Source organism: Brachionichthys hirsutus, chromosome 2 (genome assembly GCF_040956055.1).
Source record: "Brachionichthys hirsutus isolate HB-005 chromosome 2, CSIRO-AGI_Bhir_v1, whole genome shotgun sequence".
NCBI lineage: Eukaryota > Metazoa > Chordata > Actinopteri > Lophiiformes > Brachionichthyidae > Brachionichthys > Brachionichthys hirsutus.
Window position 1 is genome coordinate 3236216 of NC_090898.1, and position 24525 is coordinate 3260740.

General features: G+C 43.6%; 1 protein-coding gene across 1 annotated transcript in view; it reads right to left on the reverse strand.

Moving 5' to 3' along the window:
- The window catches only part of tafa5l (TAFA chemokine like family member 5, like), a 22710-nt gene extending 6668 nt beyond the window's left edge, over positions 1 to 16042 (reverse strand). Inside the window, exons 1-2 of the mRNA XM_068750592.1 lie at positions 15946 to 16042; positions 3808 to 3957 (exon numbers count right to left, since the gene is read on the reverse strand). Of these exons, the coding sequence (XP_068606693.1) occupies positions 3808 to 3957; positions 15946 to 16042 (247 nt within the window). The remainder of the gene's footprint in view (positions 1 to 3807; positions 3958 to 15945) is intronic.
- Positions 16043 to 24525: the final 8483 nt, after the last annotated feature.

A 24525-nucleotide genomic window follows, 5' to 3' on the forward strand; every position in this document is an offset into this window, starting at 1 on the left:
GGTACAGAGTGAGACCTCTCTACTCCAACAGAAACAGCAGCGCGTGCGGCGTGACGTCACTCCCTATGACACTATTGGTTGAATGGCGTCAACTGGGGCTAAACACGGAAGCTGCTTGAAGTACGTCTGCGGTGTGGAAGTATTTGAAGTGCATGACAAGAACCTGGCGATTGAGGTGCTGTTCATTTTATTTTAAATATTTGTATTTAGTATTTCCTGTTGCACTAGTCCAAGTCCAAAGTGAAGAAAGTATTTTATTTATTACTTAAATGTTTGAGCTGCGCCATAGAAGTGCTCTGTTTAAGAGTTAAATGTTGAAATAAGAGGCATAAAATAGAAAATAAGGGACATCCTGAATCCGTTTCTTCACTCGTGTATCATAGAAGTATCGGATCTGGACTCTGTATCGGTTCAAACATTTCCTGAAAATTTAATGCTAAATAAATGTAAATGGCTTTTTTTCATCAAGATCCAGCAGCTTTTCCATAATCCTGCTAAACACAATGTGTACCTCCATTTATACCCCCCAAATCGCGACAGTATCATCAATCCAGATCTGAGCCAGATGAAATTGAGTGGTAAGGTAAAGGACCCCACCCTACATGACTGTGTCAAATTCTATAAACATTGGTCAGTAATCAACCGAGATATGGAGGAACAACATTTGAAGGTCCATTGACTCTTGTCACATCATGATAACTCGTATTTTCCATCCAATAACTTCTCCTGTCTTCCCAGATCCTTCCCCTGCAATCTATTCATTCATGAAACGCCTGCTCCTCGAATCACCTGCAGCTCATCTTTCATCGGCCCTGACTCTCCTTATTCTCTGTTCATTCCACACCTCTCCGGCAGATTGTTTGTGACTTGTTCCTTCTTTCCAGCGCTCCATTCTTGTTATTGATTCTCGTATACCTGCCCTGCCTGTTTCTGGATGTCGCCTGTCTGCCTGTTTGTTCTGATTGCCCGCTTTGTGACCTGATTCCTGGATCTGTCTCATTGCCTGCCACCATTCTGATTTGTCTGCCAGTTTGGACTGACTGCCTGGAATAAATGAATAAAGCAAAAGTTTCTGGATTCCCCTTCTCCTATCCTGCATTTGGGTTCTCCCCTGCATTGGCCCATGACAACTTCAATGTTAAAAAAAAATTCAAAGCGATGCATAATCCAGGATCTTTTCTGGAAAATGTAATCATATGTTCCAGGTAACATTCCCAACATTTCCTGAAAACTTCATCAATATCCGTCTGTAAAGTCATGTTGCTAACAGACAGACAGACAGACAAACAAACCAGCCAGCACTGGTTGTTATTCGAGTTCTACCTTAAATAAGGTTCATGCACAATTGTTTATTCATTCATTGATCTGCTCATATTTGCATTTCCAGTTCACCCCCATGCTCTTGTTTACTGCTACAGCTCCATATGTTGTATTTTCTGCGCTGTATTTAGTTTTAATATTCATGCATATTTTTTTTCAGGCATATGGCGTCGGTACCTGTACATGAGGGTCTCTGACCAACTCAGGCGTGCCAAGGCTTGCAAATGTGTGCTAGTCGACTGGAATGGGACAGACAATGGGCCGGCTCTATCAGGGATGTTAATGGATGCAGCTGCGTTTCCCTCTCCTGATTTTTCATGATGTTCCTGTTATGTCAAACTTTATGACATGAGAAAAAGGCCCCTTGATACTGGTGGAGTGGATTTACCGGTTTTACGGGCGGCATTACTTGTTTACAATCGCTGTTTATTTCATGTATTTTTAGGCAAAGCTTTATTCTTACTGTCCTGATGTTTGCTGTAGTGTTTCAGCTCATCCTGTTTGCTATGTATTATATTAGTTTCCCGCTGGGACTGTGTGTTATGTGCGGAAATGACGCCCTCTGTGATGACCTTGAAGAATGATGTTTTGCAAGTCAAAATTCACAAGAGCAGTCCTCTAAAATGCTGCTGTACTTGCATTCTGGATTGTGAGCATGTTGTGACCTTTTATTCACATAATAAACATGCATTTGATCCTGTGTTCAAGTATGCATGGGATTAGCATATCATGTCATCTCATTTCATCTCATTTTATTATGAGAGAACCATGAAAAGAGACACCTCATGTTTGCAAAAGTTCTTTTTTTTTATGTGAAGGAAATAATGGCATGTCTCGAACTAATTTATTTCAACAAGTGACATCATGACATACAGGCAGTCTTCAGTTTTTAGCGCCACAGAGCTAAGCTTTGTTGTTTCCATTGCAGGAAACACATATAACATTTTCCTGTTTATACAGCTCAGCATACGGTGTGTAACGGTTTTGAGTGCGTGTCGCTCGGTTGAAGCCGTGGAGAGAAAAAGGCGACGCAGAAACTCACATCCAGACTTGTACTGGGATTTCACGAACTGCTCGTCTTTTATTAAAATAACTCCAACCTTACCAAGCCCGGTTGTACGGCGAGTAACATTTCAAACATGAAATAATATTTGCCAGCACTCAAACCACCACCGAATATTAATAAGTAACAGAAAACATTTGTATTTAAAGTTAGATCGACCAGCTTGAAGAGCGGAAAAACATAGGGTAACCATGACAACATGCCTGGAGACGTCATAAGAGGCAACGCCTCCTTAAAGGTACAGGTCGCTATTTGACTGTTACAGGTGGCTGCAGTCCTGACTGCTAGAACTGGTTAATTCTGGAGAAAGCGGAATGTGTAAGAGTTGCAGATTTAATGGCAGGAATTTAACAGCGGGCAGTTCAAGCCACACCAACGCCATATAATGAGCTTCGTCGCACGACCCTTAACAATGCTATCAGGTCAATTTTTCTAATTTTTTTCCAATATGTTCAAACAGTTTAACCCTTTATTGCCAAACGCATCATATTTGATACACATGGCCTTTCAGGATTTTGAGACTTCTACTTCAGATGTTTAATTTCCCCCTCCCACAAGTCAACACATGCATCTGCATTTTCCATGAAAACAATTCCCGATTTTGCAAAAGTTACATAAATTATAGCACTTATATAAAAATATATGTTTGTTTTTTTGACAAATTTATCAGAAGGCTTCAAGACCTTATTTTCCAACAATTAGAGTGTGCTGACGATTACTTCATGGTACGGGATGTAAAGGGTTAAGTCAGAAATGGGACATAAAATGCCATTTCCATTGCACTAACCTTTAAACTATGCCCCAACCTGCACAACCTGTCAGTTAAAAAAATTTAATCCAACAATAAAATCTGCTCCGGGAGGCCGAAATAAGATGCTACACGTTCAATTAAAATACTGGTCACATCTTATTAAGAGCAGAGGAGAAATAAATACAATTCTGACATGGGAATTATCTAAATTGTTCGTAGATTTTGTCAAGAAACAAATATCAAACTCTTCCTTAATCTAAGATAAATATTTCAAAGAACATCATCAACATTATAACCAGTAAAATAATGCTGAGTTAAGCACTTACCCAGTGGTTTCAACCAAATTCAGCTCATTGAGTAGTTAATGTATGCAGTGCTGCAAGAACGGCATCATGCAGTGGGAGAAATGTCAGGAGGGTTCTGATTCACTGCCAGAATGTTGACCATTATATTGTATTAATAAATGGTAGATAAGTAAGTCACAGTTACCCTATCAATGATGAGCTAACGATGAGGTAATTCAATTCCAGTCAAATTAGACTGGGCCATCTGGGAAACATTTTCTTCATGAGCTAAACATTTGGCTTTCCTGTCCCATTTTGCCTGTTTGACTCAGTCTGAATGAAATCTGTGAAATCTACCCTCCGCTGGACCGAAAGGTCGTTCGGCTCACCGTCGACACAAGCTGGCCTCGCTCTGGTCGTCCCAGCGATCTGGCCTCTCCGGCAGGCACATCGGGCCGTCTGCCTGGCGATGGTCCGTCTGGGAACGCTGCTGTCTCTGTTGAGCATCACTATCTCGCAGGTTCCCACCGCCAACTGGCCTGCAAAACACAGCAGCAAGTAGCAAAGTGAATCATATTAGTATAATGAGGCTGTAATGAACATATTAAGGAGGAACAACTGGTGATCCGACAACAGGCAGCCTGGATACAGGGCCCATTGTTTTGGGACGAGCAGCCCTCAACAGTGAAATCCTCTTGATTTCAATGCTTTAGGAACTGCAGGCTTCTTCAGATCGAATGCAACACAGCTGACGGCTCGACTTCCTGTCTTCCTGTGTCCACATGGAAAACTAAGATCCCTGCAAGAAGTTCAGCTTTTATTGTTGCGCGGTTTCTACGTGGCTAGTCGTAAACAGCTAGTGATTATTCCATGGATAAAAACATTCATTAGCATCAAGTAGTCAAACAGGGAATGAACACTATTTAATGTTTGAAGAATTTCAGGATGATTTCCTTAATGTAACTAGAAAAGCACTCAGAGAGCGCAGACCTCTGCCTAATTAGATTTACACCATCCACATGGTGATCTGGATCATCACCAAAAGGTTCTACATTGTTCTTGGAATCTTTATACACCAGCCAGAAAAAGTAAAGGTGAATCGGAGTTTATGTGTATTTTTAACCGATTTTTTAATCCGTAAATGGAGTTTTCAATGTTAAAATAAAATATTTTAAGATAAGATCCTGGTGAAATTCGGTGGTGAGGTAGAGGTCCCCATCCTACATGACTGTGTCAAACTCCTTAAACATCGGTCAATAATCAACCGAGATATCGAGGAACACATTTTTAATCTCCATTGACTGCAATGTTAATGAGAATCTCAAACTGATCCATAATCCAGGATCTCTTCTGGATCATCACCAACATTTCATCATCTGTTTCCTGGTAACATTCTCAATACATCCTGAAAATTCAGTCAGGCTCCATCCAGAACTCAATATAAAACGGCAATACTATGTACTTCAAAGTTCTGCCCCAATTTGACTCAGATCTGAGTTTTGAACCTCACAATAGCAGAAAATAAGGCAAGGGTGAAATCATCCTCGACAGAACGCTGTTACAAGATTACAGCGATCAGAGTGGTTATTGATTATGTAAAACACGTTGTGCTTCTCAAAGGAACTTTAATTTGAGGTCACATTTGTCACTGCTTGCTGGTTGCTGGTTTAGATTCAGGAGCTCTAAGTAGGGCTACAGGAGGAAATGTTATTCTCCACATGTGCTGCTGTGAGGACATTGTGCAGTTCAAACACTGCATCTTTAAACCAGCTAATGAAATATGGGCCTCTATTGGCACACTGCCAACGCAGCCCACCAATTTCCGAGCCAAAGGACGCTCCTCTGAAAAGGAACAGGAAGTCCCGGGGTGATGATTGCCTTCCTCAGAAACCTCGGGCATGTGAAAAAGTTAGTTTTAAACCTCTGTCCAAGAACAGAACCTTAATTCTGAGCTCTCCGAGCTGAGGGATGAGAGTCCCCGGCATATTGGGAAACCGTGCTTATCGGAATGGGATTTCCAACTTCGTTACACAAACGTGGAAAATTCAGAAGGGTGTTTTGAGCTGAAAAATTTGCAGTGAGAGGAAATATTTATTAAAAAAATGTCCTGTCAAGGGACATAAAGCCAGTTGTTGAAATCAACCAAATTGCTTGATAAAATCTGTAAAGGTTTCAGTCTGTAAAATGGAACTCAAATTAAATACAATGTACTGTAAAAGTGTTTGTCATGTGTAGCTTTGAATGGGCCTCTGCACGCATTGCCTTTTTGTTGCACTTGACAGTTTGATTGAACACTTGTGACGCAGCACTTTTGTGTGTGTAAATGTTTTTTTGGAAACAGCAGGGAACATATTTAATTGCCTTTCATTTCGGCCTTCCTGCAGCGCCCGAGTGGAATTTGCTAACTGTTAATGGTCTACTGTTTGATAGATAAATGGGCTTTTTGTCACAGCAAACTGCTCAAGGGCGTCTGCCGCTTTCAAAAACACATTTAGTGGAGCAGAGGCTTCAATATATGCAGATGAAACATTTTTCATCTGCATCACATTTGTCACTTAAAATCAGGGGGGGTGGGGGAGGGGGCCGAAGTGCATCTACCAATACAGCACGTCAAATATGACTCAGAGAAAGTTGGGGGGGGGGGGGGACTTACTTTACCGATGAAATGATCTGGAATAAGTAACACAGTCGGCCATCTTTTTTTCCTTTCCCTTTAACGACTGGAAAGCTGCCAGCGGAAGCCGTTCAGTCTCGAGCCGAAATAAATTCCACTCAGCAAAGGTAGATTAGAGAAGAGTCTGAGCTGCAGCTCCTGTAAGGTCAATCCCTGGCATTCATCAACCGCCGCTCGCTTACACCGAGTTCCTCCCCACACGCTCTACAGCGTGAAGCGGTTGTATTAATAATGGCAAAGGTTGAAAGGGCTGTTGATCAACATAAATGACTCATAAAATTACCTTAGCAGGCGGCGAGTCTTCCAAGAGTCAGAAGCCAGGTAGACGTTCTAAGGATTCGGCCTCATCACAGTGACCCCGTGACCTTGCTTTTAGCACGCGACGGCCGGATGGACCCGTCTGCAGACCAAGGACCAAAGAAGCATCTTTGGGGGGGCTCAACTGTCTCTGAAAAACCTTTGAGCGCATGTCAACTTTAATCTGTCGAGGCTCGATTTATTGCAAGCGTCTTTGAGTTTTCAGAAAAGCGCTATATAAATAAAATGTATTATTATTATTATTATGTCTGAGAGATGTGGTAATTTGACCAAATACTAAATCACGGCCTCTGGAACAGGTGTGGCATCAATCTTCTCACCTAACTACCAACAAGGTTATTTCTGGAAATGTCAACTTACAACTCATCGTATGATGGGATGGGCTATTTACTGGAATTCTTGCACTGGCTTCCTGTTCAGCATCGTATTAATCACTGGAGTTTATTGATGGCTTTTGGACTATCCTGCTCAGGCCTGCTGCATCTTTATGTCCCGCCTGCGCAGGTCATTCACCAATGCCCAGCGCTCAGGGCCAGCCAGGCTTTCTGTGTGGAGGCCAGGTCATTGCTCTCCAATTGCTAAAATTAAAAGTAACCAAAACACTTTCGTTTAGTTGTTTTTATTTGTTCTTAATGATTATTAATTGTTTTTAATTATTTGTTTATCTGCATTTATTCCCTTGTATTTTTATTTTTTTATATATATTTTGCTCGGCACTCTGGGTATTATTTCGAGCGTCACAGAAATAAAATTACACAATAAGATGTCATTTTCCCCGATGCTGTAACATTTTTGACTCTCGCTTTCTACGAATCCCATCCCCTCAAAGGAACCAGCTTTCAGATCCTCTTAGGCAGGCTTTGGAGTTTTATTATAAATCTTTCTCCACACTCAACCTCAAACTTTCGCGAGCACAAATCTATCGTTCAATAAATTCATCAGTAGATGGATTCCTGGTCGCCACAGCGGCCGCACGTTGTGATTTAAGCCGATAAGATAGGTGTATTCTTACATCACATTGTCCCGATTTTGGAACTTATACAATCAGTCCTTGCTACCCGTCCCCCCCCCCACCCACCCACCCACCAACTACCCCCCAAACAGCCCATCTTACGAACTCTTTTTGCCGTGGCGAGTCATACTTTGGCTCGGAGGACAGAGGCGCCATCACATTTCACTGCTCTCTGCTATGTTTCAACACTGTATAGATGAATGGGCTTCATGCAACAAGCCCAAAGGTGGAGAAGGATAGTAAGGCAGAGGGGAGAGTTTAAGTGGGGACTGTACGGGTGAGTGTTCTTTGTAGTGCCCTGAGCGCCACCAGACGAAGTTCTATCATATACAGGACTTAATTGATGTGACAGAGAGTCCCTGTCACTCAGCAGCACAGAGACACTTGGCCTTGTCTCTATTTCGCGTGATGAAATGGGCGCAGAGCTGCAGCGGCGAGTGGATGAGGGATGGTGCCTGGTCGCCGTCCCCGGCCCCACCCGGATTCTGCCAGAGAGGACGTCTAGAGGGCTACAGGAAGCCGATGCGGAGCAGAGAGACAGGCGCTCAGCTCGGCTGTCAGCCTGATGACCTTATCGCTGAATCACAACACTCGACAAAGTGCAAAGAGGCAAGCGCGTACTCAGAGGTCCAAACACACACACAGCTCTGAGCAAAGACGTGAGCCTGAGCTCCGCGTGTCAGAAGCTTGAGCACACAGTGGAGAACACAAGGAGCACAGACACACCTTTATTCCTACCCTGATCAAGTGGGAGCGCTGCTCAGCAGATACATTTAACAAACAGCACACTCCATTAGCATCTAAACGACTATGCCAATTATTTACTTCTCCTTGTTTTGCACTTATCAATTCCCTTCATGCGATCTTATCTTTCTTCTAGTGTGTCTCTTTAATTAAGGCTCTGCAGGATATATGTCGGCAGTTCCCTCTCATAAAACGTCTTGTCCTAAAATTATATCACATCCTGGTCTGAATGAACAATTTCTTTAATGACAAGGATCCCACCCACATTAAAACAATCTGCTTTTATATATTGTAATTACTCATGCACTGCTGGAGATGGAAGTCAGTTTTATCAGTGTTTTATTGCAAAAAAAAAAAAGCTCCTCTGCAAAATGTAATTTTTGGGGAGAGGGATCAACTTCTCGTGAAATCTATAACAGTTAATTATTCAAGACAATATGCATTGTATTTGGCTTTCGGTTACTGGCATTAAATTCAATCAGTTCTCCCCTAATAAGAGCCAATCAGGTTTAGATCACTGCAGAGGCAAAGAATAATAAGTCGGTGTGATTACCTTTCTGTTGTGTGTTTCTGTGCTGACACAAGTGTCATTCTCAAGGATAAAAAAAAAGGGCTTGCCAACAAAGCAGCAGTTGAGGGAGCATGACGATCATATTAGCACACATCAATCCAGATCTAAATTCTACTGATCTTTTATGCACGAGAGTGAGCGACGTCATAAATATTAATGGAGCAGGTAATCAGTCAAAATAGATTTGCAGAGGCTGCAGTTATCAAATGTGAATGCATAATGGTCATTCATTATATCTCCATGTTGCCCTTAAGTCTTATATCCATACTCATGTTGCTTTGATTTATGTGTATTGCATGTCAGGCTGCAACTAATGATCACTATCATCATTGATTATGAGTTAATTATGGATCTGTGTGGACTTTGATCAAGAAGGAGCACACTGTGTGGTCAACCAACCAATCAATGACCTGAACCAGACATCAAAACGTCTATGGATGTAACGCATGAAAGGAAAAACATCACAGCTGATCCATTTTAAATATACTGTAATGTGTGCTTTTCTATCCTCCTATGTCCAGTAGAAACTAGACAACATGAGAAAGAATATACCATTTGAAAGGCACGGATTTCATACATGATAACTAAATTTAAACTAACTAAATTTCTTTTCTTCCCCCTAACCTTCCAAGTCCTACAAGTGATTTATTAACACAAGTGACAAAGAGAATCCTCAGATCTCCAGTTTGGGAGCTTCCAGTGGGACATGCTTGAAATTTCTGATAAAGAACAGGACCAATAAATCAATTCAATCTGTTCCCTACTGTTTCACTGCTCTTGCATGAGTCCATTTATTTAAAACTACAAAACTCTTGTCAAAATAATTAGCCTTAGCTTTTCTGATAACTAATCAATGTACAAATGATTTCATATCCACTTGAAAAATAAATAACTTTGCTGGCTTTAATAACTTTGTGATAATACTCAGCCACAGAGGGAGGCTAATCATGCCGCTTCTGCAAATAAAAAGGTTGAAAGCGATTGTGATCTGGTTTACTCCGGGTTTCCGCTGCTCTCATTCTGATTGCAGTGCTAGATATGCAGTAATCTTCCCTCCCCGTCTGCTCCGATCTCACAGCAAAGACTGTTATTAATGACGCAGGACATTAAACAGCCATGTTATTTCACTGTGGATATGCTAGTTGGTGGCCAAGCGCATCTTAGCGATGTTTGACGAGCTGGTGGCGCCGGTGGTGGCGTGTAAGGGGACACCAGGTGAGAGAGGCAGATCTCTGACTGACCTTTTGCTGTTTGACACAACCATGATCTTCTGCTGCTAAACAAGTATAGGGAGGCTCTTTATTAAAGGGGGAATATATGAAAAAAAAATCATCCCCATGTTTCTACACTAATATTTTGGTGGTTTTGGGTCATTACCAGCCAACAAAATTCAAAATTAAACCATCCAGTCAATCCTGCGTAGTTCTGTAATCAAGAATTGAAACATGTCTGTCACATGATGTATGTGCACTCTCCCCGTGTCTGCGGTTCGCACGTCCACACTCCACATGTGGCTCATGCATGAGTCAAAGAAGAAGAAGAAGAAGGTAAAAAAAAGAGTGAAGAGTTTATTTTTGGTGGTAATGTCCCGGCGAAAATTGGCAAAAAAGTTTTAATGTGTGCTGAAAAAGTCACCTCACTGGTTACCATGGTAGCGTGCAGCTGCCTTCTGAACTTCTGGAGATGAGGATGCTATGATAAGAGATGACTCTAAATCACCTGCATCAGTTAAAAATAAATAAAAACACTTTCTGTCAGAACATTTTTATGATCAGAGGAGTAGTTCTCCTGTCCTGATATGGTTAGAAGCTCTTCGCTCCCGCATGTACACGGGCCTTCATCAGGCGTGGTTTCTGTGCAATCAAAAGCACCAGGCGGGCCTGCAGAGAACAAGCGAAACACGCTGCCCCCCCTCCCCCCCCGCCCCACCACCACCAGCTGAAACACCCGAGATGTGCTCTATTTGGACAAATTTAATTCTCGTGTCAGGTGTGTGCGCGCCGCTCCTCCCACAGGGAATGACAAATTGAAACTCCTCGGCGCAGCAATGGGATGGCAATCCCCCCCGGGAGAGAGCCAGACTTAACAGCGTCGTTTCCTTTCTTGCTGGAAAGCAGGAGAGGCTTTATAGTTTGCGTAACCCGACTTCGAGGTCTTTGCAGCTCTTTTTTTTGACGTTGCCACTCTTTAACATTCAGAGCTGCCATTGTGTGACATTGCCAACGGCTCCTTTAGAATAGAATATATTCCTGTTGCCTGTATCCTCTGCTTGGACTGACAGTGTTATTCAGGTCTGCTCTGAAAACATGCCTTGCGCGGACGAGCTCGATGGAGTCGGCTTATGGTAGATTTTTTATTTGCAGCGGTGCAGCATGGTTCTGAGCTGCAGAGATATTAGAATGCAAAGTAGACTCAGACAATGATAGTGGAAGAACAATTGCCCGAGGCATGAAGAGTGGATGTGCAATATGCCTTTAAAAGCAAACAGAAGCTCTGCTGAATGTGATGCAGAGAGGACCGAAAAGCCAGTGACTCACTTCACATTTTACTCAACGAGTCCTCCAGAATGCCCCCCTCCCTCCATTTTAACACAAACACAGAGAAAATGGCGAGTATCAGAAGATGATTATGACCTGATAAGCATTGTGTGACCTGCAGCTTTAATATCTGAAGGCAGCCCACTCAGAAAATCTGAGAATAGAACAGGACACACAGCAGAGTGTACATAACAGAACGTATTTACCACGCTGCCGTTAATGGAGGTAATCCAAGCCCTTGGGTTCTTGCAGAACAAGATAATGCAGAACATGCACGTGATGCTGCTCTACACTTAAACACAAGGGAGGTTAAAGCTGATAATGAACACTCGGGAAGCTATGAGATACAAATTATTTTCATAATGATGCTCATACTTTTACAGCTCCGCTGCCGTTAGAAGCAGCTTTGGTGGTTTGCTTACAATTTACAACCAAGGTCATGCTGAAAGGGTGGTCTCCTGTTGCTCACTCAATGCCACCCTCAGCATAGCCGCGATGGAAATCCTGCCCGCCTTTCGTCAGAAGGCCGGTAATTCTTTGCTCTGATCAGTTTAATGTTTGACTAGATAGGCTGTTCTCCCAGAGATCGAAGGGAGTGCCAGACCACGGTTTCTACAATTTGCCATTCTGGCATCCCTATGAAGACGCGCCGTCTTTTACACGGGAGCCGATTTGTTAAAACTGGAAGATGTGACCATTGTAGGCCGTAGATTTGTAGATGACATGTGGTCAGAAGGCGCAGGCTGCACAAAGAGAAAACTAACTGTGAGTCTGTCGCCAATGGATCTCTGCGCTGATTGTAAAAGCCACACTGACTCACTGCAAAATTTAGAGCCACGGCCTGCAGACATATTTCATGAAATGTGCGCTGTCATTTCCATCGACAGCTCGTACCTCAGTGCGGGATGACAGGATAAATTGTTGCGTCTACTCCTCAGCCTCAGGACGCTGTTATTTGTGTTCAGAAGCACTGATTGAATTCTTCAAACAAATCAAAGTGACACTTTAGTTATGACATGTGACATGTGCTGCTGCTGCTGCTGCAAAAAAAAAGAAAGCCGCGACACCATCTGTTGTGCTAATATGACAAAGAGTCTGGGAAACTGCTCCAATGGATTCAAGCCATGCAGCTCATGACACTTGATCTAGAGCAGCGGTCCCCAACCTGTTTCCTGCCATGGACCGGTTTCATTCCGGGCAATTTTTTCGGAGACCGGGGGGTAATTAAATTAAAAAAGAGGAATAGAATCTTACCAATAAACTTTGTATTATGCACTTGTAAATTAAACAAGTATTACACCACTCAGTAATTGCTTCTGTCCTTAATGTTTACGTTTTTTTGTTTCATAAAGTCCACATTCATGTCTTTTATTCCACATTCTTGTTTTCTAATCCCTGGTTATTGGTCTCCATGTTCCGAAGCAGTTTTGACCCTTCATTGCCTCGCTAAGGAAGCCAGGCAGCTGTAGATAAACCCGTGTTTTAAGTCTGACTCCTGCTTTGTCTGTTAAAATAAGTGTTCTTTTCTTGGAGGTCGTCGGCTCCTCTTCTTCCTCCTCAGTTGGACTTTTCCCCTTAGCAAAGAAGCTAAGGGGAACCAACAAAATTCACAGGCGAATGTTATGTTGGAGAAAATCCGGTCATTTTTCAAAATAAAACTTAGCAAAATAAAACATCGATTAGCGTCTTTTTTAGACGCTAATCGATGCAACGGAAATTATATAAATTAGTTATTCTTTCTGTGCGGCCCGGTAACGAATGCCTCACGGACCGGTACCGGGCCACGGACCGGGGGTTGGGGACCACTGCATTAGAGGACATTTCTAGATGACAGCAATGTGCATTGGCAAAAGTAAGTACGTTAAGCTAATAGTGACTGTGACTCAAGGAAAATAAACAGTAATCGCCCTAAACTATCAAAACTATTGACGTATGTGGCCACTGTACATGCTGGCATGTTATCCATTTAAACACTTATTGTAACACAGTTTAACAAAACATTTTTGTACTTATTCATCTGCTCATTCTGAAATGACGTGTGGAAAACATTAGTATTCAATTGCTGTGACGTTCACCAGATGAACGTAAGTCTAATACTCTAAAATATAACATCTATCCTTTTGCTAACCATTTGTTGATGGGCAGGTCGTCTAAGGTCGCCTTGCATCTGAAAGGACGGGAAAATCAAAAGAATTAGCTACGTGGCGCTGAAAGACTCGACTGAACAAGGGCAGCTGCAGAGATGGGGGATAAGACAACTGACTGCAGTTCCATCACAATGTCGTTTGATGCAATTTTAATCAAACTTCTTCAACAGGAAATAAAACAAAAATAATTTAACAAATTGTTTGGTTGAAAATGCTCAGCAGAGAATTCTCCATAGCAATGGAAAAGCCTCAAGGTCTTCAGGACATCCGCCTAAGAGGCACAACGACATCATACATCACACACACACACACACACACACACGTGTTCTTTTTTTGATTGAATTCCTGAAAGGTGAATACACGGAGCTGAGTTCCCACCAACTTATAAGCACACGTATAAATAGCTGCATCTCCCTCTGCTTCGGCCACACGCACGCAGACCCAAAGGTCTGCACAAAGGAGGGTGGAGTTATACCGCTCTGACCGCACCAATGACCTGGAATCTGGTCCGGTTAGGAAATGCAGCCATTTCCAGATTTATCGTTGAATAAACTGACAACGCAGAGAGCAGCTGACAGGTCATTCATCGTGGCAATGGCAAAACCCAGACAGGGCTGCCACGCTTTGATTTCCTGTTGTGGTCGCCATGATAGATGAGTTACAGAGAGGGTGGAGGGGACGCAGCCTCGCGCCACTGCAAAGCGTCACCCCGCCACCCCCAGCCCACATGGTTCAACCACAGTACCACCTTCAGGGCCCCCAAGGGGAGTTTTACAGAACAAACGCCTTCAATGAGGAGGTGATGAAAAAAATTTAAATTACTGATGAAATCACTAAAATAAACCAGTGGTCAACCCCAATTTTTCAGCAGCACTGATTGGATGAAGTCTCAGAGGGGGGCTTTAGGATTTGAAGATAAAATGTTCTTCGTTCTTACAGTTCAGAGCTGGAAAGAGGCGTGATTAACATACGGAGCAGGTCCAACATCCAATCATATCCACAGGTTTAACGGGCCAGGACGACATATCCATCCTCGGAATACCAAGCATGAAGTTCACAGGAGATTGATGGAGCAATTCTGTGCAATAACGCACTAATGAGATCATTTCAGATGAAAATAAGTCAATAACAAATGGCTGAGGGGAAAGAGGGCGACTCCTCTGATAGTACGCAGCGGCTCGGCTGGCGGTGGAGGGGCGGAGATAAAAGGCTGGTGACAGCGGCTTTTCAGCGGAAAGTGATGCAAATTAAAGGCACAGAGAGCACATTTCAGTGCACAGGCAGTTCATTTCTCACATCAGTGTCTACTTTTGTTCCCGGCAAGCTGCCAAAGACACTGATGCAGGCACTATCCCTCCTCCACAGCGGTAATTATGCTGCTGGCCAATGCTTGATTAAGCGATCTAATCTGTAAACTTGGTGTTCAGCATGTCCCAACAAGTTCCAGTGCTTTAAGCCCGTTGTCTGAGCCTCTTGACAGCACCAAATCTGAAATGTTTCACTGTAGACCAGGGATCTCAAACTCGCGGCCCGCGGGATGATCATTTGTGGCCCGCAGGACGATATGAAAGTTTAAGGTTAATGCGGCCTGCAAGCTTTATATGAATGTTTTAACTTTTTTTTATTCAATGAATGAATATCTCAAGAATGTCCTTTGAGTTTTCGATAACTAAAAATGCTGATTCTTTTTTTCTCAAAGCCACTTTTTTTCAGAAAATTGAAAAGTAAGATGTGTTTTTTATGGGCGAGAAGTGAATCCGCATTCATCTTTCTTTTGCGGAATACCTGATGTGGCCCGACCTCACCCAGACTTTGCATCCTGCACCCCCCCCAGGTAATTTGAGTTTGAGACCCCTGCTGTAGACAGTGGCCACTGAGGTGCGGCGAGGCAACCATTTGCTTTCTACCCCGTCAGGGTGAAGGTGTGATTGCACCACCAAATGTATTCTTCGACAGGAAAACACAGCATGCATGAAGACAGCCTGAACAGCGGTGAAGTTATTCAGGCCTTTTCCTGCCTTGTACCCGGAATTAAAAGACGCAAACAGCGCTGCTTTCCCCCCGACACTCGGCTGAGCCCACAAACAAGCAGGGAACTCAGACCAGGAGAAGTGGCGGGGTGGAGCTATTCCAAATTCAGTTCAAAGTTTTTGTTAAAAAAAAGGTCAACGTTAAATATTTAAAGCTCCAAGGGATATTACAAGTGCATGCAAACAAAGTATAAATTGTTCGTGTTACAGGTCCAATAATGTCACAAATCAATATTCAGCATCAGTCGACCACTCCAGGAATATTTTGAGAGAAATAGCAGAATAGAGGGCAAGGTCACGGCTGAGGATGAGGATGAGGATGAGTGCAGACACATTACGGGTCCCTGTAGGCATGTTTGATTAACCCTGATGGGATTGATTTGTATTGATTTGTTTCCCCTGCGTGACCGAATCTGACCGCAGCGTGAGCTGCAGCTGCAGTGAGGAAGCCTCAGAGACAATGGTGCTGCTGCCAAAGTACCACGCAGCCTTACCCTCTCGGAGCAGATGGGAGTAGAGGAGCCAGAGGAGCAGCAGGCAGCAGAGCGACGCACCTCCTCCCGCGGAGAGCGCCTTGGATCCAGACTGCATCCTGCGCCTTCGGTCTTTCGGCTTATCCAAACTTTGCGCGTTCAGATGTCAGCGGGAGAGTGGCTAATCCAGGGGTGTCTCCGCAGCCTGTCGTCGGCATCCATTTTGAGGTTATAATAGGAGCGGGAATGATATGAATCCCCCCCCCCCCCCCCCCCCCACCCCCACCCCCAGCGAGCCTCTTCTCCGTCCAAGCTGCTCGCCACGATACGCGTCGAGCAGTCACCAAGTTTACGCAGCTGTGGGCTAAAGGAACTGAAATGCACTGTCTGACTTCTGTAAGAGAATTGGAAGTGAGCAGCGGAAGAGGGGGCGAGCAGCAGCAGAACCCCCCCCCACACAGTTTTTATCCTCACATGGAGACGATGCTGATGATGCTGGCAGCAAATTCAAGCCGCTCGCCGCTGTCACCTGTCTCCCTTCCTCTGAGCTCCGCAGTGCTGCTATTATTATTATTAATATTATTATTATTAATAGTAGTATTATTAGTAGTAGTAGTAGTAGTATTATCCCCCAGCAACTTCTGCAGCGCGCCCGGCTCCGTGCGCCTCTACAAAGAAGCGCGCAGTCGAACCCAGTCGGACACGACGGGCATGTCGACCAGCAGGGAAACTTGTCCGAGGGCGCGTCGCTCCGCCAACCCAGAATCCAGGCGTCCGGATAACAGCCGAAGGCGCAAATGCGTCATGTTGCGCTCGCGCATCACGCACACAGCAGCGAATTGTCACATCAGATGAAGAACGGCAGGAGACGCGCGCAGCCGACGCGCGCAGCCGACGCGCGCAACGCCTCTGGACAAGACGCGCTCAGCCCCGGCCGGCCAGTGCGGTGAAGTTGGGTCGACTTGTCACCTGTGCGACCTGGAAAACTGTCAACGATGACGCCTCGGGCTGGAGGACCAGCCCCCCCCCCCCCCCCCCCCCACACCTCCCACCCCCCACCCCGAGAAGTCACGGGTTGGCTGGAGAACAGCGGGTTAAACGCAGCGTCTCATTTGCATGCTGAAGGAAGAGGATTCCCATCTTCAGCCGATCCTGTTGATGCCGCTCGCTCTCTCCCCCCCCCCCCCCCCCCCTCTCTCTCTCTCTCTCTCTCTCTGGCCTAATTCCTTCCAGGCTATAAATCTCAGACTGATGAAGAAGCTGATTTATCCGCAGCAAGACGTCCCGTCCTGACCTGCAGCGGCTACAAAGCAGAACAAGCCTCCTCTTTTTCTGCGCCCTCTTTCACAGGTGGAAGACGCCCTTGAGGGATTTCAGGATCTGACCATTCACTGCTATTAACATTTAGCACATGGCATTATGGGGGGGGGGGGTCCATCAGAGAATGGGCTGCATAGCTTGTGGAGCTCCTCGGAGCTCTAAAGCAGAACTTACATTGTTAGACATTGCTTAATATCACATGAAGTCTCAAGTGCGCTTTGTAGTCACAAAGCCATCAGCAAAACCACACAGCACCAGAAGTTGCATTAATGGTAAGAAATACTCATCATTGGTTAGAAACAGCATAACAATATTATTAAAATAATTCAGAGACTTATTATACATGCACACATTTACTTGTATTTAGTTTTAAACATATTTTATGGCTCTCTCAGCCAAAAGGTTCCCGACCCCTGGGTTAGGGGTTATCATATTGGAACAGGTGGCAAATTTGTTATAGTTAATATGCAACATTTGGCAAATCAATGTGAGGAGAAAAGCAAATTAGAACATTCCATATTTCTTCTGCAAGATTGCAAGAATATAAATTGTTAGCAGGTCAATTTAGTTGGCATAAAACCATGCGGACCAACAACAACCCTTGTTTTGCAGCCAGTCGTAGGCTTTACACCTTTATCTGCAATTACATTGTCTATTTCTACACCATTTGCATCAGACGTGAAGAAAATAAGAGCTGACAACTGAATATTGTTCGCATATTTCTTTTCTTTTTATGCGAAGTGTTGCTGTTGGAATTCACTGCAGTGCTTATCAAGCATTTACCGGCAGGGTACAACCCTTCAGATAAGTATAAATACTTCAAGCACAGTGTTTGGTGCTCTTTGTCATAGATAACTGTAATTACCTTCAGACCTTGTCCTTCATACAAGAATGCCGGGATCACTTGAACATTTGTGTAAACCATTCAGAACATTTAAGGGCGTGCAGGTTGTGTGTTTGCGTTCTGCTTGTGTTCATCTTTTCATATATCTCTCCTTTCCGCTCAAATAATACAGACTTAAAATTTATTCTTATTTAACACTTTGTCGACTTTGCATCAAGCCGCCTCTATTGATCTGATTCAAAGATTAAAATTTAAATAAAAGTTGTTCCATCCGCAGGGTTTTGTATACAAGATCAGAGTATTTGAATGAGAGAAAATAAAATTCAGGTTTGTGATGAAGAATGGTGTTTAACTAGAGATAAAGAGCTTCTGATTGCACTTTTATTTTATTCATATGTTTGAAATGTCAAAAGTGGGTGAGTCTTTGGGAAACTGCCAATATATAGACTTTACCTTTTATGCTCACAGCTTCCGTCAGCTCTTTGGATTGTCGCTGGATTTTTAAGGTGTAACCCCTTTCTCGCTCCCACCATGCCTACAACGTGAGCAACATGGCTGTCAGACAGGCGGGGGGCCAGCCGCCTCATTCTGCTCTACTTCATAGCGACTCGTGATGGCAAGTCCCTGCAGAAAAGCAAAGCGGCGCCTGTCCTTTTAAGGCGAAGAAAACCTTGAAAGAACAACACAAACACATAAGAATGGCAGAAATCTCTCCCCCTGTGATGCCACAGAGGGGGAACGTGCAAGATGTGCGTGCACGCAGCTGCACGCAATGAATTTAGTTTCGTGCTCGTTTTCAGAGTCTTTTCTGAGAGAGCTGTTTGAGACAGAAGAGAGGGACGCTGTCCTGCAGCATCTGTTTGCTATTTTGACCAAAGACTGTCACAGATATTTCATACAAGCATCTGGAAACTGCATTAACTTGTGGAAAAAATCGTATAATATGGGACCTTCAATAAGGTTTTGCTGGAGCAACCTGCTGATAAATAGAACACAATCATCCCACACAGTTAAAGAGGGTGCTTACATTTCCTGCCCTAAACAACCGAGGTCAATGATCTACCCAGCCCACAATAAAGACATATGATAACATTTACCTTCCTTAGTTGGGATGCTGAGATGGAACAGCAGACACATGATCAACAATGACTCACTCCATGAATCAATCAGATTTGATGGTGAACAGCATAAACTCATGGTCGTCAGACAGGAAGGGTCATCGGTTGCATCATTTGATTCTTCCTCTGCACAACTAATCAGGCCAGATGTGTAATTCGGTCAAGAGGAACTAGTTGTTAAATTGGAGAGCTTTGAATATGAGCGTTCATGTAATTTATTTCCAATATTATGTGACATTTGAGATATTATCTATTGACTGAATATTACCTGTGATAATTAACAGTAGAATAATATATTGCTCTGTTAGCTGCATTAGACTCCCTCCAGAAAATTACAACTCATCAGAGTAGCATCTCCTACACCAGTCTGTATAGCTGTGCATTCATTATTGTTCAAGCGTCTGCATGATGTGTTGATATAAAATGTTGATATTTCCTCCAGAAAAAGGGGGGGGGGGGGGCAACAGCATTCTGCTTCACCAGCTGACAGCACGAAGGCTGCAGCACGCTTGTTTGGAGACACTGCTAACTTTAAGATTAACAGCGAGTCTCTTTCACTCAAACAGATTGTCAACTAAAGAATTAGTGAAACGGTGTTTCATGTCTGATTTTAATCCTCAGGTCAGGTGTGCAGCACAAGTGATGAGCCAGCCAGGTTAAAAGAAATGGAAAACCTGAATTTGACTCAACAAACTTTACCTCACTAACTGCTTGACTGTACACTCCTGACTAAACAGCATAACAGCACCAAACCATTTACCCGGGGTGTGTGTGTGTGTGTGTGGCTTAAACACTGTAGTAAAGATTGACTATCACACAGTCTGCAAGCAGGAATCCTACCAGCCCAACGTGCAGACTTCATGAGTTGTGGTGAAGTCAAATCAATAGGAAGCCAGTGATTTCCAATAACCACACCACAGTCACCATCCGTAATTTAGTAACACCCCCCCCAAGAAATTCAGACGATCCCTTCCCGTTCACATCCTGAACGGTTGGCACTGATAAAGCAAACAAACAGCATTCCTGTCGACAAGGATGGATACAGATCCCATTTTCCAAACAAAGGTGCTTTATTGTGGTATTATTCTGTAGTAATTATGGCTCTGGAGTGTTTGTTTTTGATTAGGAATGTTAAATGGCCTCTATGCATTCAATTATCAGCTGCCTGCTCTGCCAGTCGATAGTCATCCTCACATTAATGGCCCAGAACTGATTGCCGAGGACACAGAGAGAAAATGGTGGGACTGTTATTCATTCTGATAACTAATTAAACTCCTCCTCGGTCGGCCTTCGAGCTCCACAAGAAACTTCACAAACATTTAACTAAGTAGCATTCATACTGATAGTATAACCCCAAAACAGTCATATTAGCAACAAATATTTATGTGAGACTAGTCAAGACACTCTCTCAGTAAGATAAATGTTAATGATTTCAAGGTCAAAGTCGATAATACAGTAATCTCGAGCAAAGAAGAGATTAAGTATTTGGGCTGTGTTCTTGACAAATACTTGTCTGGTCTAAGATTTAGTAACACCCACAGCCACAACACTAGAGGGAGCTCAAACAACAACCTGATTACCCCCTCCTATAAGACTAACATGGGTAAATCATATTTTTATAATACTTCCACCCAAGGGTGGAGCTGTTTGACTCCTGCCCTCAAAACATGCACCTCTTTGGCTGCATTCAAAACGGCCCTAAAAATTCACCTTCCAGGAGGGCAGAAACGGAGATAGTCAACACGACTCTCTCCGGATCAATCACCCCCCCCCCCCCCTCCCCACACACACACACACACACACTTTTTTTGTCCACCTACGTTGTACATACTATGTGCCTTTTTAATTTATTGTTACTTTGCATCTATGGAGTAATTTATTTTTATTTTATTTGTATTGTTAAATGTCGATGATTTATGTACTAAGGACTTTCAACGGAAACAAGACCGCAAGGGCTTTTTTGAAATGGTCCTCTTAGACAGCATGTTTGACTGTACTTGTACTGTCATACATACTACTGTTTGACTGTACTTGTACTCTAACATTCTATCTAATAAATATATTCATCATCAAAAACAAAAATAGGTCACAGAACCTCAACCAGTCTGAAACACAAAGCAGCAGCGTGAGGGGTCTGACTCAGTAACGCCTTAGACAGCAGTAAGTAGATTTATCAGTAAAGCTGAGTCAGCAAATCCCGAGTCTATCAAACTGAACAAGTTTTGTATTGCCTTGAAATGTAACTTTTTGTTAACAATAGTATTATTTAATATATGTATATTGTATCATTTTCCAGTTACATAGCACTTTAATTGTTATTAGTGTTGTTGTTGTTGTTGTTGTTGTGTGAGTAACAGCAAGTGAAAGTGAAAGAGGGTGATGGTTCTCATGTAGACAGACTGAACCTTTTTGGCAACATATCACCAGAGTAGTCAGAACTCAATATTCCTTTGAGCGTCGGATTTTCCATGGAGTGAACAACCTTGGCGGAGAAGAAATTAGCCACAATTTATGCACCTTTAAAGCGTCGCCCAACCAACTGTAGCTCTGGCGCCTCTCCCGCCGTGGATGAGCTGTTGTGGCATTCAGCACTAGTTGCTACTGCATACGTCCCACTCGTCCCTGGAACATTCACCTCTTCGTGTCTGCGAGGCGGCCATAAACGAATCTTGGGCCATCTCGTCCCTGTGGAGAAGTGCCGCCTTAGATTTCCATCAAGGCCGCTTTTAATGGGAGCCGCTGTAATCGCGGCCTGTTAGCCTTCGGGCGTCTCTGGTTTAATCTTGGTTCCGAACTCAACAGGCCCCGGGCTCTCCCACGTGTCAGCCTGGGTTTTATCACAAGGGGCAACACTCGACATGAGGAATACCTTAAAAGCCAATGGAATATGTATGAACTTAACCCGAAAGCAACAAAAGTGAGCAGTTTGTTGCTGGTTGAGCGGGTGATTTGGGTGCCTTGAATATCAACACAGAGCGAGAGCTCCTGCACACTCTGCTGTTCGCTTCCAAATGGAAGGGGAAAGAGATTTGTGAAAGCACCTGGCGTCAGCGCCAAGAAAAGTAACAGGGACAATCGAGCGTGCCGCAGTGTAGCATTAAAGAGTCTCAGGCTTGTTTTTCCATCCCGTTCTCTGTTTCTGTCTATCGCTCAACGGCTTTGATGTGTTTCCATGAGAACAGAAAGACAGAGCAGGTAGGTGTTGTTGCCCCTGGTGTAGGAACAACCAAACTGAGCAGAGAGGAAGCCGCAGTAGACGATTGTTGCTATCTGTGTCTCTCCAGCCGAAGCACAGCAAGGCATTTCCATGCAGGGCTTTATTTGTACAGATAAATATGGCTATGGAAATGCAAAAGTTACTGCATGTGATGATACAGAGGATTTGTCCTCAATAATCCTTGATCATTTTAAAGGTCTAATGCAACGGCAACCCAGAGGAATGTTTGAAATTTCTTGGGGGTGCTTGTATGAAGCATCTTTAAAGATTCGAACTGTTCCGTACGCTCAAGGTCACACAGGTCTTGCCGATATCCCGCTTCTGAGAGACTGAGAGTCTCTCAATGGCGTTTGGAGCCTTCCTGGTCAACATGACAAAGTGGGAGTGGTGCAAAACTATTCGTCTTCCAGCTGTGGCCGGCAGCGCTGACAACCCCAGCAGACAGAGGGAAAGGAAAAGAGGGTGCAGCAGCAGCCGCACTTCATCTGCTGAGAGGCTTGGCTTATCCTCGGGCTGTGTGGGCACTGCCTTTGAATGCAAACAATATGACTGCGGAATGTAGGGCAGGAGAGAAAGGGGCTTGCTTGGTTGAGTTGTTGCTGCGAACGCGATCAATGAACTTTTCACCCAGAGAATTAAGAAGCTGTGACGTCTTTGAACAGGAAACAGTTACGTAAATGGGGACTAAATTATGCATCATAGTGTCAAAGGATATATCCTGTTTAGATATTGGCTGCTTTGGCTATGACGGTTATTGTGCATGCGCTGTATAATGAAGGACTGGGTCTGATTTCCTTAATATAACTAGAAAAGCACTCAGAGAGCGCAGACCTCCGCCGAGCAGCTCATTCCCCTCCTAATTGGATTTACACCATCCACATGGTGATCCGGATAATCACCAAAACGTTCTAAATTGTTCTTGGTATCTTTATACACCAACTATAACAAGTGAATCAGAGTTGCAGTGTATTTATAACTGATTTTTGAATCCGTAAATTTAGTTTTCAATGTTAAAATGTCATATTTTTTTCCTTACGTCATTCTGGTTCTGATCCGGATGAGATTTAGTGGTGAGATAGAGGTGCACACCCTACGTGATTCTGCAAAACATCGGTCAATAATCAGCCAGATATTGAGGAACAAATCTTGAAGCTCTATTAAAATGTATTATTATTATTATTAATGTTACTGAACATTTTAAAGTGATCCAGAATCCAGGATCTCTTCTGGATTATCGCCACAGTTTAATCATCTATTCCTGGTAATATTCGCAACATTTCATCCAGATACGTCCAAAGTACATGGAGAAAGAGCGGGAGGGGAGTCAACAAGCGCAACAGTCAACTATTGAATGATATCATTTCTGTTTAGATGAATTGATTAAAGAGCTGAGCTGCAGCAAAGTGAAAGGAACTCTGGGTGACGGCAGTGCGGGCTTTTGGAAGTGATGGAGCGATGACATCACTGGACCTCGTGCGTGAGTTATTATGGGAAGCCTTCATGTTTCTCTCCATGGCGGTCCTCTTCAACAAAGGTTGGAAAATGGCCAGCTATGAATTGCTAAAGGCTGCTGGGGACCGACAGCGCTCTTACTTTTTATTTAGTCGCTTTTCTTGATTTGAAAAATGTGAATCCTCCCGCCATAATAAAGAACGTGATGGTGAGGGAACACGTTGTCTTCCAGGCCAAATGTAGTGTTTGCCTCATAACAGACTGTAGGTCAAATATATTATGCATTAAGGCAAACAGTCAACTAAATGCTGTTGGGTTCCAACAGGTGCATCAGGTGCATCAGGTGCATCAGGTGCATCAGGTGCGGTCAGCAGGTAAAGCTATTTAGCATCTACCTTCTTCTGCTTTTCCGCGGTGGGGTCTCGTCGACAGCAGATTGAACAAGGGATTCCAGAAATCCCTCTGTCACACAGAAATTATGGTCCAGGTCATATTTCCTCCACAACAGGAGCAGCCAGCAGGTAAACTCCCTCCAGACCTCTGGTGTGGAGCAAAATGTATTCGCTTCACTGGTGTCAATTTCTCCAGTGGGAATTGCTATGAACACTTTTGATGATATTTGTGATTTTCTAGACCAATTTAAAATCCAT